This window comes from Rhinoraja longicauda, chromosome 14 (genome assembly GCF_053455715.1).
Source record: "Rhinoraja longicauda isolate Sanriku21f chromosome 14, sRhiLon1.1, whole genome shotgun sequence".
In the NCBI taxonomy this organism is placed as follows: Eukaryota; Metazoa; Chordata; class Chondrichthyes; order Rajiformes; family Arhynchobatidae; genus Rhinoraja; species Rhinoraja longicauda.
The window spans coordinates 23,246,159-23,259,139 of record NC_135966.1 but is presented as its reverse complement, the minus strand read 5'-3'; the positions used below and the strand labels follow the sequence as shown (position 1 = coordinate 23,259,139).

General features: G+C 39.5%; 1 protein-coding gene across 2 annotated transcripts in view; it reads left to right on the top strand.

Annotated features, from left to right (window-relative positions):
- stk10 (serine/threonine kinase 10) overlaps positions 1–12,981 on the top strand; it is a 93,098-nt gene that overhangs the window by 78,227 nt on the left and 1,890 nt on the right. For both annotated transcript variants that reach the window (XM_078411579.1, XM_078411578.1), the window contains 5 exons: positions 628–757; positions 1,157–1,281; positions 3,408–3,596; positions 5,484–5,609; positions 11,021–11,134. In XM_078411579.1, coding sequence (XP_078267705.1) covers positions 628–757; positions 1,157–1,281; positions 3,408–3,596; positions 5,484–5,609; positions 11,021–11,134 — 684 coding nt within the window. The remainder of the gene's footprint in view (positions 1–627; positions 758–1,156; positions 1,282–3,407; positions 3,597–5,483; positions 5,610–11,020; positions 11,135–12,981) is intronic.

Sequence of the window (12,981 nt, the reverse complement as noted above, 5' to 3'; positions counted from 1 at the left end):
TACTTAGGCAGTAATTTTTCTTTTACAATCCTCTTCTTCAATCCTTATTTTAAGTCACTTATTTTTCTGTGGGTTGATAATATTTAGATGGGTTTTCCAATTTAAACCCAATTCAGGGAATCCACTTAGAATGATAGGAATTGTCTTGTTCTTTAATGTTGTGCTCTTAAGGCTGTTAGAGTCATAGTGATACAGTGTGCAAACAGGCCCTTCGGCCCAACTTGCCAACATGTCCCAGCTACACTAGTCACACCTGCCAGCATTTGGTCCATATCCCTCCAAACATCCTATCTATGAACCAGTCTAACTGCTTAAATGTTAGGATTATGCCTGCCTCAACTACCTCCTCTGGCAGCTTGTTCCATACATCCATCACCCTTTGTGTGGGGGAAAAAAACACTTTCACTGTGTTATCACTTATCATTGTAAAAAGATTGCATTGACAGGATTCAAATAATATAGTCAGATTGCTTTCTTGAGAAAGAAGGATTTAAATCTACTTGGGGTGTTTCCAATGGGTGCAATGACCGATGGTGAGAGTAAGGTATCCCAATGAAGTTGTTGGTGGGGTATTAACATAGACTTGAAAATTATTTAAATTCAAAAAACGCTTATGTAACCACTTAGGAACAGAATTTTCAATCAAAACAGCACCAAGAGCTAGATCTGGCACTGAAAAAAATAATTGCACAGAATAAGAAGGAAATTTCTGACCAAGAAAGGGATTGTCTTGCAAAGAAACAGCAGCTTATGAGAGGTAAGAATCTCTTTCGGAGTCCTATTTTATTGCGTGTATATAGTACCACAGTAGTAAAAATGGAATGCATTTTCCAATTTTGCAACAGATGAAAATGTTTAATGTTATTGGGAGTGAATGACATCCGATTTGTAAAATGTGGATATACCAAGAAATAATTTGAATTTTTGCCAAGAAGAAGTTTTTAAAAACACGTATGCTGCATGAATAAAAAGGTCAATTGGGGAAATTGCAGAAGGGAACGGAGTAAAAGTTTTCAAGAAAGAGGGAAAATAAAGTATATAATTAATTACCATATTTTTGCACTACTTTCATTATTTTGGATCTAATGTACAATGGACACCAATGCGATAGAATTTTGGACGGTGCAGTTGTAATGCTTCAATCTTCTCCATGCAGACAGGGAAGCTGCAATCTGGGAGCTTGAAGAGCACCATCTGCAGGAGAAACATCAGTCCCTCAAACAGCAGTTAAAGGACCAATACACCCTGCAAAGGCATCAGTTACTCAAGAAACACGAGAAGGTAAAATAAAATCTACTATTGAAAAATAACGTCAAACTCGGTCATAAGTATTAGGCTTGTTTGTCCACAAGACTGGAACAGTATTCACTTCAATGATTTAACTATGGTGAAGACAATTTGGGTAAAAATATTTCTTTTTCTATTACATCAACTTTTATTTTGGACTTTAAACAAAGTTTCATAAGAATGGACGTTAAAGGAACTCTCCAATTAGTATTTCAAAGTTACAGCCTTTTCTATCAACCAAAGGAAACATAGCAATTAAGCAGGTCCCAAACAAGCACCCTGCTTTGAAGTCCATCGGGGAAAGTCCCAGGAGTGAAAGGAGAACACTTCAGTCCATCCTCGAAGCTTCCAGAAAAAAAATGGTATATGTCCACTTAAATTGGTGGAAAAACACAGGGATGCACTTTGACACTCTGGTAAGAACAGGTGGAGCCCAAGAGAATGGAGTCATCTCCTAAATAATCCATCAAGCACCTCATCCAGTGTGGCAGTATGTTGTTTTCACCTCTGACATTTTGGTCACAGAATTGTATTGAAAGCGGGTCCTCTTTCATGCTAAAAGAACATTTAGGAATAAGATGGCCCAGTGCTGTGGCCTTTTGTGGGGAGGGATTTTCCTTTAGAGAATAAGAGATGGGTTTGTACCTACGTTTGATTTAATGCTGGGCTGCAAACTGCTCTGAGATAATCCTCTGGTTGTTTTGGGTGCCCAATGATACTGCTTTTTTGAACAGCATGACACTGATTATTGAGTGACATCAGAGAGCAGCCTTATATGGAGAATGAGTCACCCCTTTGCACATGACACTTAGGCCTGCAAAGGTGATTACAGCCGGTGATGCTAAGTTGCCAGAATGGTCTGTTTTGACCTTGAAATTGTGTCAATTTTGTTCAACGTCATCGGTGTGATTTTCTTTTCTGAGACAGCGCTGACGAATATCATGCAATGTATCTGAAATGTTATGCTAATAGCTTTTAATCTTAACTTATTGTAATATTCAATTATTGTGATCTGCAGAGATATTTACAGCATGTTCTAGAAGAAACTTTGCACAAGAGGAATTTTGAATATAATTTGATTTGGAGACCTGTAATTGTAAAATAGCAATTTTCTATACATCTCTATCTTTTTCCCCAAAATGTCAATATCAGTAAATGTTAAGTATTGGGGCAGGTGGAGGAAGCTTAATGCTGATTTTGATGGGGGAAAAGCCAATTAAAGTGCCTTTTAAGTGTTACGATCTAATTAGGAGAATAGCTATTGGCTTTGTCGATACATTTTTGAATAGTTTTACTTTATTTTAACAAATAAGACTTTTATATTGGATTATTTTGTCAAGATTATACTTGCGTGGACCTTAGATCCATAAACATCTTTTTATTTATTCTTTTTTTGAGATCGGTGCCACTGGTTAAAAACAATGTTTATTACCCTTATGAACATTCCTTGGACCACGGTGGGCCATCTGGTGAATATACTCCGACAGGGTTGGGTAGGAAGTTTCAGGATTTAGTCACATCGAAAAAGGAGGAACAGGGATACTTTTCCAAGTCAAGAATGTGTGCAGCTTGAAGGGAAAGCTTGCAGGTTTTGTTACTCCATATGTCTGAAGCCGATATTCTTGGTGGTAGAGATTGTGGGTTTGGGAAGTGCTGTTGGAATAATCAAGGGATCCAAGGTTCCATGTTGTATGGGTAAATGCATTGCTGGTATTCTGCGTGCTACATTGATCTAGTTGTTGTTCTCCAAATGGCTTTACTGTCCTGAAATCTGGAAGATAAATCGTTGCACACCTTGAGATCAGTAACATTTGCCATTACTTAAGGCCTTGATGATTCCTGGCTGTGATATCTTTTATCAGTCAAGTACTTGGCAGGCCCTTTGTATTCAAACTCACGAGTGAAGAAGGGCTAATAGGATTAGTTTCTGGAAAACGATTGAAACTGAGTAGTGCCATCGGAAGGCTGGAGCATCCAAAAGGGAATTATATAACTAAGAATGTCACAAAGAAAAATGAATTCAAACAGTATATTCAACTTTCTATAGTGGATTTTAACTGTATAAACACTCTTTGCATGTGTCATCTCATCTTGTCGGTTTGCCTGGTTAAACCCCAAAGGAGTTGGAGCAGATGCAACGTTATAATCAGCGAATGATTGAGCAGCTAAAGATCAGGCAGCAACAGGAGAAGAACAGACTTCCTAAAATACAAAGAAGTGAGGGGAAGACCAGAATGGTGATGTACAAGAAGAGTTTGCGTATTAACTCTACAGGGAGTCAAACAGAAGACAGAGAGAAGATTAAGCAGGTAACTGTGTGGCCCATGCTCCAAATCCTTGGCATCTGCTTGGTGGATTCAGCTGGTGATTTTTCTATAGGTGCAAAAATTGCATTAAATTTCTATGTAAACAATTTATTAAATGCAATTACATTTATTCTAGTATTTGGTTCATGCTGAACACGGTTCATTGGAGAAATTGTTTAATTGTATATTCTCATTCCCCAGTTTATTCTTCAGTCTTTAAATCTTGCCAAGCTGAACTGTAGGGATTCAGCAAAGTGGCTCTTTCACGTTGCCAGTGAAACCAATGGGTTCCTTTCAATGATTTAAAAATCTGCTGATTCCATCTGCTGATTTGGCAATGTTGAAATTCGGAACATGTTGAATTGACACGTGTGCCGATTTAGAGAGATCTGAGGAAAATGTATAAAATGAATACTTTGTATTATGTTGCCAATAAGATCTTTTGTGGCATTAGTTGCATCCATTAATTATTTTATTAACAAATAAATACTGCCTTCAATATCTCGCAATGGAGAATGGTTGATTAGTTTGTTAAGTGCTGTCTAAACTGTAGTAAATAACTAATATGGACCAGTTTTTAAATAACTTGCCAGTTTCTCTCAGTGATGAAGGTTGTAAGGTCAATATTGACCATCACATCAACCTTCTTCCCTTTTCATCTATAAATGCATGCCATGGGGTCCCTTGTAGCCTTCTGAATGATCAGGTAATTCCTCAATTTAACAGCTATGGAAAAGGCAGCATTAGTATCACCTCAGTGCTCTATTTTGAAAGAATGAGCCAACTTTGTGGTTGACTTGGAAGTGAGCCAGGAGCCCATAAACAACTGATTCTGATGATCTAACCGTGACACCAAGCAATGTACTTTTATGAATGTGCAATCTTTAAAAGGAATAATTTAATCTAAATAATATTTAAAGTCACCACCTTCTGGTTAAAAGGGTTGCAGGACACTTCCTCAGTTTTCAATCTGATGGGTATACTTATCATAGATTGGGAAGGGGATCTTGAATCATTTACATTCTCCATACACCTATATGATTTTAATTTGAAATGAAAATTTCAAGAAAGATTATCTACTGCCGCAGAAATACAACAGGGGCTTGGGTGTAATATGTTTCTGTTTGAAGAATAATGGTGGCTAGCAATACAAGGTAATCACTCATCTGCGAGTCAAGAGTGTTTAATTGTCATATGTACTGAAACCAGAACAATGTCATTCTTTCTTGTAGCAGCGCAAGAGGTCTGTAAACACAGTACTCGTAGATAACACTATAAGCAAAAGAAAGTTCAATTAAAAAAAATTTTTAAACAATATTAGTGGAAACAAAAGTCCAAAGACCCCAGTGTAACTGGGACAACACTTTGTAGTTTAGTTCGTGTTTGTAATGTTCAAGAGTCTGATGGTTGTTGGGAAGTAACTGTTCCTGAAGGTGGAGGTACTTTTCAGACTCCTATACCAACTTCCCGATGACAGGAGTGAAATGAGATCATGGCCAAGGTGATGTGGTACCTTGATGCTGACTGCCTTTCTGAGGCAGGACCTCCTGTAGATCCCTTTTGATGGTGGGGAGGTCAGTATCCATGATGGACCTGGTAGTGTTCACCATTTTTTGTAATCTTTGTTCCTGGACCGAACCAGGTTGAGTTACCGAACCAGGCTGTGATGGAATTTGTCAATCTGCTCTCCTCCAAACATCTGTGGAAGTTCAGGAGGGTATTTGTTGACGCACTGAACCTCCTCAATCTTCTAATAAAGTAGAGGCGTAGATGGGCTTCCTTTATGATGACATATTTGTGCTCTGTGGATAATGGTTAGGATAACCCTAACCATTATTGGTCAATCCTTCTTATTCCTTAACTCATGGTATGATTTTTGCTTTCAAATAGTTTGGACATCAGGAAGAGAAGAGGCAAAAGATGGAAAAGCAAAATCAGCAAATAAAACACGAAAGCCAGATCAGAGACATGCAACTGACTTGTGAGAATAACATCCATGAGCTCCAGCAACTGCAGGTAATTAATTTGAAATTTATAATTTGTTTGAGACTGGCTAGACTAAATATGGACCCTTCACGTATGATAGACAGGGGCTGGGGTGATGGAGGTCGGGGCCAATTTGGAAATTTGGCTGGAGTAAGTGAATGAGAGGGTGCGAGACGAAGGAAGAAGGATAAAAAGATGTCGGGTCTCAATCCAGTGTTACACAGCAAAGTGCACTGGGATAACATGGACTTTTTCAGGACAAATTTGTCTGAAGCAACATTTTTTGTGGTTGTTTTCATGGAAGAAGCACAAACCTTGAGAGTGGAGAATAGGCCCAAAATGAATGAGCAACTGAACAAATTAGCACTTAGTTTAAGAGATGCTGTTAAATGAATGGATCAGAAGGTTAACAACAGTGAGGACCAGTGTAAAGACTATTTACATCAATTATGTAGGTGAGCTTGATGAGATATTATCTGGAATAAATGAGACAGCTGGCGTCACTCAGCCCTTGAGCCTTGCACAGTGATTCAATATAATCATGGGCCATCTGTGCTGGCTATAACTTCTATTTCATTTCCCCATCAATCTCAATCCATTGATCTTTCAAATATTTTCCTATCGCCACCTTAAATATATCAAATTATTTGGCCTCCATGATGCCTTTGCAGTAAGGATTAAAAATTGGGTGACAGATGCAATATAAGAAATCTTCCATTCAGGACAGAGGGTGGTGAATTTTCCAAATTCTTTTCCCGAGAAGGGGAGGGGAGGTTTGGGAAATTAAACATATCAGTAGATTTATGGATTTGAGGGATATTGGGGAAAGACAGGGAAATGGTGCTGAGGCAAAAGATCAATGATGAACCTGTTGAATGGAGAGATGGCACAAGATGCTGAATAGTCGGCCCCTGTTTCTGTCCTTGTATTGTATATGTTTGATACTGGGAGGTGCCATTTGATATTCCCAGCCATGTGGAAATGATCGTTATCGTGCTTCACTTTGCGGGAAATATATCTTCAATCATACTGCGCTAAAATAGACTGCACTACATGATATAATTTCTCAGCCCATATGCTTTATGTAGCAGAAACAATTTGATGCTTATCTTGCACATTTTCAAGCTGCCTGTGCATCCCCACCAGAAATTCAGATCATTTTTGTCTGATTCTTAATAGTTTTGATGGGTATCATTACATGCTGTCAGCTTTGTATGGATTGCCGTTATTATCATTGCTCCCTCTGTGTGAAATTTCCCCTTCTGTTCTTACAAGTTTTATATGGCAAAATGCAGCATTGTCCTATTCGCTGGAAAAACACCATAGCCATCTGAGCTATTCAAAAATATGAACATAATGTTTGATAAGGACTTGCAACAGACAAGAAATATACACAGCTATAGAGGTTGTAATGTATCATACAATAGAATGATTCAGTCATTTCAGTTTATTATCGTCTGCACAATAACAGTGAGGTGCAAGTGCGATGAAAATCTTGCCCGCAGCAGCATCACTGACACGTAGACTCAGTCAGCACCCAAAATATATAAATTATACAAGACAAGAGAAAAAAACATAGATACAAAAACAAGACATTAATTAGTGCAAAAGAATTAGAAAAACAAGTCCACTTTAGTGCAAGAGTTGGTCCATGGTGCTCAATTGTTGAGGTAGGATTAGGGTGTGCAAGTCAGTTTAAGAAGCTGATGGTTGTAGGAAAGGTTCCTGAATCTGGTGGTGTGGGACCTTCGGTTACGGTACCTCCCACCCGATGGTAAGAATGAGAATTGCCATGGCCATGGCCTGGATGGTGCAGATCCTTGATGACAGATGTCACCTTCTTGATGCAGCATCTCAGATGCTTTTGATAGTGGGAAGAGCTGTGCCCGCAATAGTCATAAGGTTGGACAACACAGAAATGAGTCCAACTTGTCACTGCTAACTAGGATGTTTATTTGAACTTGGCCCATATCCTTCTGAACCTTTATTTATGATCCGATCCAAATGTCCTTTAAACATTGTATCCCCACCGGTTCATCTGGCAGCTTGTTCCACATGCCCACCACACTCGATATGGGAAACATTGCACATTGGGCTCTTTTAAATCTTTCACCTCTCGCCTTAAATCTCCGCCCTCTAGATTTGGACTTCCCAACCCTGGGGAAAGCACTGTGACCATCCACTTTTTCTATGCCCCTTAAGATTTTGTATACCTCCACATGATCACCCCTCAGCCACCTATGCTCCATGGGGGAAAAAAAGATGCCTTATAATTCAACCCGTCCAGTCCTATTAGCATCCTTTTAAATCATTCTGCAGCCTTTCCAGTGGAATAACATCCGATAACTGAGCGACCAGAACTAACAAGTCTGGTCTTGTATGTTATATTTACAGTTGCTACATAACATCCTAACTCCTGAATTCAATGCCTTTAACACCACCCTTTCTACCAGAGTTGCCACTTTTTTAGTTTAGTTTATTGTCAGATACCAAGGTGCAGTGAAAAGCTTTTGCATGCTATCCTGTCAAAGAAAAGACTATATACGATTATAATCTGCACCCCTAGGGGTCACTGTTTTACAACATTCTTCAGGGCCTTACCATTTACAGTGCAAATCCTGCTCTGGTTTAACTTGCCAAAGTGCAACATTTAGCATTTGTTTGAGTTAAATGTCATCTAATGTTCCTTGCCCCACTTAGTTCATCTAGATCCTGTTCTAATCTTATACAACCTTCATTGTCCTCTACACGACTAATTTTGGTGTCATCTGCAAACTTATCTATGTTAACAACATTGCCATCCAAGTTTTTAATATAGATGACAAACAGCAGTGGACTGATGTGGAGTACCAATGATCACAAGCCTCCAATCACAATCACACCCTCCACTACCACCCTCTGCCTCGACTCCTTCCACCAACCCAATTTTATATCCAATTGGCTAGCTCAACTTGGATCCCATGTGATTTAACCTTCCATTAGCCTACCGTGAAGGACCTTGTCAAAGGTCTTCCTAAAGTCCTGTAGATAAGATCTACTGTCCTGCCCTCATCAATCCTCTTCCTCACTTCTTCAAAAAGAAACAATGAAATTAGTGATACCTAATTTTGCCCACACAAAGCCATGTTGAGTATCTCTTATCAGTCCTTGCCTTATCATATGCCGCCAGGTCCTATCCCTCAGAATTCCCTCCAGTAACTTTCCTACCACTGATGTCAGGCTTACTGGCCTGGCTTGTTGCCGTCGCCATTCTCAAATTAAGGCCCAACAATAGCCATGTTCCAATTTTCTGTTATCTCCCCTGTGGCGAAAGATGCTGCAAATATCTCTGCCAGGGGCCAGACAATATCTTCCCTAGCTCCCCTCAATGTGATTGATTACAATGGAGTGGCCTCGGGGGATTATCCACCTTTATAGCTTAAGACTCCTCTGTTGTAATGTAGATGTTTTCCAATGCATCACTCTTGATTGCTGGTATCACAAAAAGCTGGAGTAACTCAGCGGGTCAGGCAGCGTCTCAGGAGAGAAGGAATGGGTGATGTTTCGGGTCGAGAACCTTCTTCAGACTGACGAAGGGTCTCGACCTGAAACGTCACCCATTCCTTCTCTCCTGAGATGCTGCCTGACCCGCTGAGTTACTCCAGCTTTTTGTGATACCTTTGATTTGTACCAGCACCTGCAGTTATTTTCTTACATTCTTGATTGCTATTCATTCCTTGGCTTCCACAATTTTCACCCATTCCTTCTCTAGCCTTTTATTAGGCTAGAAATATGAATTTGAATACCTTGCCCATCTCCTGTGGTTCACACATAGATGACTATGTTGATACTTAAGATAGCCTATTCTTTCCTTTTTGCTTTTAATATACTTGTAGAACCTGTTAATATTCTCCTTTTAACCAGAAACCAAAGCTATCTCATCTTTTTTGCTCTCCCTCTAAAGTCGGCATTGCTCCTGCCTGACAGCATGAAAAATCAGCATTCAATCCTGATGTTGGATGCTGTCTGTGTAGAGTTTACATTTTTTTTTAATGACTGTGTTTTCCTCTGGGCACTGCAATTTCTTCCCACATCCCCAAATTATGCAGGTCAGTTGGTTAATTAGCCACTTTAAATCACCCCTAGTTGTAAATGAGTGGTACAATCTGGGAAGAGTTGATTAGAATGTAGGGAGAATATTTTTAATTGTTATGAATGTAATGTAAATGGTGGGCTGATCATTGGCGTCGACTTGGTTTACTGAAAGGGCCTGTTTCTGTGCTGTGTATCTCCATGACTTGAGTACTCCTACATCTCTTGTTTGATCTCAGCATCCACCTCCTCTAACCTGACATGTGCCTCAATGCCCCTCGTTATCCAGGGTTCCCTGATCCTGCCAACCTTGCCCTTGACTCCAACAGGAACATGCTGGCCCTGCACACTTCCTATCGGTATTTAAAGCTTCCAGGTGTCCCTTTACTTGCAAATAGTCTCTCCCAACCAATCTTTGCAAGTTCCCGTCTAATGCCTTCAAAACATGCCTTGCCTCACTTTATGACCCTCTATTTGTTCCTCTAATGCCCACTGACTATTGGGAGGCCAAAAATACAATCCCATCAAAGTGATCATCCTCTTATTTCTTAAGTTTCATCCGTGTAGCCTTTCTGGATGATCTGTCGGGGAAAAAATCCTCTAAGTATCAGTGATATTCACCCTTACCAAAGATACTTCTCCCCTCCTCTCTTACCTCCGCTTCTATCATGGGTGCAGCATCTGTACCTTGGACCATTAAGCCATCAGTCCTGCCCTTCTCTCAACCATGTTTCTATTGTGGGTATAATATCATAGTCCCATGATCCTATCCATTCCCCAAGTTCATCTGCCTTACCTGTCAAGCTTCTTGTATTAAAATAAATCCATTAAAATAAATATATTTGAATTCATCTTAAATTATCTTGCATAAAACATCCAGGAAGCTTGATTCTAAGTACCTATACTGTTAGCTGCATATTAAAATATTTGCATGAGGCACATTTGAAAAAAATAAATCGGTAGAATCGCTATCAACAATGATCTCTTTGAACAATGATTAATAGATTTTGCCAGCAATTCGCCAATCATTGTAACTGTACTAATATTGCAAACAAATGTAGCCAATGGTCTGTTTGCATTAAACAGAATTTGTTGCATCATTGTTGTACCTTTACCCTTTTGAATGCATGAATGAAAAATATTTATTTTGGAACAATTTGCTTCTGTTTGCTTTTTGCTTTTGCAAATTGCTTTTGCTCTGTAACCGCCAATGATTTACTTTAATGACTAATTGTAGATTGCCAGTAACTATGGGTTAAATCACATGTAAAATACCTTTCTGATACTCGATAGAGCTCAGTTAACAAGTTGTGTGGAAATAAATAATTGGATGCACAACTTTAATTATCCCTAATCATTTATTCATTTAGAATGAAAAGTGCCATCTTTTGATTGAACATGAAAACCAGAAGTTAAAAGCACTTGATGAAAATCACAGCCACCAACACAAGGAATGGCAAGAGAAGCTGAGGCCAAGAAAAGAAGTAAGTAGTAAAGAATTTAATATTTCCCTGTTGAACATTAGATTTTCTTTCAAAGGTAGAAGGTCTGAAGGATTGGTTAGTCTTCGGTGCTACGTACCTGGTTTATTTCCCAATTAATTCTGGTCAATATCTATCCTTTAGTTGACACCAAATGAATGCATTTAATGAGCAAGTAAAGGAAGTCCATTCAGATATTCTGGACAGTCCATCTACAACGGGTTATCTTATGTTTAGTTTGAAAGCCTGCTGCATTGGGGTACAAAGCAAGGCATTAGAGTCAATTTTCCTAGAATTCTTTCTGCAGTGTGATGACCAGACTGCACAGTCCTCCATCTACACAAAACAAGACATTACATTTAATTTTCCTGGTAAAATCCCTTCTCTAATGCTTTTCTGCAGTTTTTATAATTAAGTGGCCTACTTGAACAGGATTCCTAGTGCCAGAATTAAAGGACTGGAAGCTATTCAGATAAGACCCCTTATGCCAAATTAGGTTTCATAAATATTTTGAAGTCTTTTCCTTTCCAGATGAAAAGCAGTATAATTTGCTGACTGGACATTAGCGCTAATGTGACCGTCAAGGCATCTCTGTCTGATTTTGGGACAACCTGTAGTGAATCCTGATATTTCTATTACAGTCTATTCTTCAGTAAAATTGAATTGCAACAAAGCTTACTGCTGTGCAATTCAAATTCTAGGCAGTGATCAGGATAGTATTAATTTTCCTTCACTTTCTTTCACAAATTAGCTGCTGCATTTCCATTGCAATAGTGACTAGTTCATATTTTGAAGGGAATGCAATGCGTATATATAAAGTAAGACTGCTTCTCGATTTAAGTCAGTCATTTGAATTTTAGGGAAGCCTTTTCACGTCTGAGTTAAATGTATCAAATGTGGAAATTCCAATAAAGGCTTTTGTTATCTGTCCCCCTGATTTTCGAGTCAAAGTATCGTCATCGGCAAGTTAATATAGGCATTGGGAACAGTTTGTGGGATTGATCTGTTTTCTACTTTGGCAAAGGAGACATTATCTTGAAGCTAGAGACTAGCCTTGTTTTGAGGTGCAGCTGTGAAAAATTGCTGAACTCCAGTGTCTTCCATCTGGGCTCATTTAGTGTTTTTAATCATGATCTTTCTCCTTTGGTCAATAAAGGCCAGACCCCATATGCTGCCTTAACTACCTAAAGCCTACAACTCTCTTAACAGTGTAAGCCATGCTACCAGTTTCAGTGTCATCAGCAACGTTCTTCACTGTGTCCAGTCCAGTCAAGAAGGGGAATAATCGTAACTCCTGCAGGATCCCCTGCACACAGCTCTCCAGTCACTGAAACTCCTCTCAATCATTACCCTTTTGCTTTCTGCTGCTAAGTCAAATTTTACGCTAGCTTGTCACCGTTCCTTGGACCCCATATGCTTTTACTTTCTTGATTTGTCAAGCGCCTTGTTGAAATGCACTTAGGCCCAATCAGATGCTTTTTTATCCTTGCACTTTTCATCTAGAGCATTAAAGTTGAACATAATCTTAAGAATTCCACACTTTCAGAACTTGGTTAACCTGTGCCTCTTCAGATGCTGATCTATGCTATTCCACAAGACTTTTTCCAAACTATTTGTCCATTAATAATGAATGTTGTATTTGTCTGTTTTTAAATAATACTAAACCAAGTGAACCCTTTGGCCCCAAACCACTCCTGCATTGGTGCAGCACCCTCTCCTCTCCCTCTCCCTCCCCCCTCCCCCCCCCCGGTCCCGGTGCGGGATGTTCAGTGGTAGACCGCGGCGGCTCTCTCACGGTTGCTGAGCTGCTGGACTCTGGGCGGCGTGGGGAAGGCGCTGAGCCGGCCGGG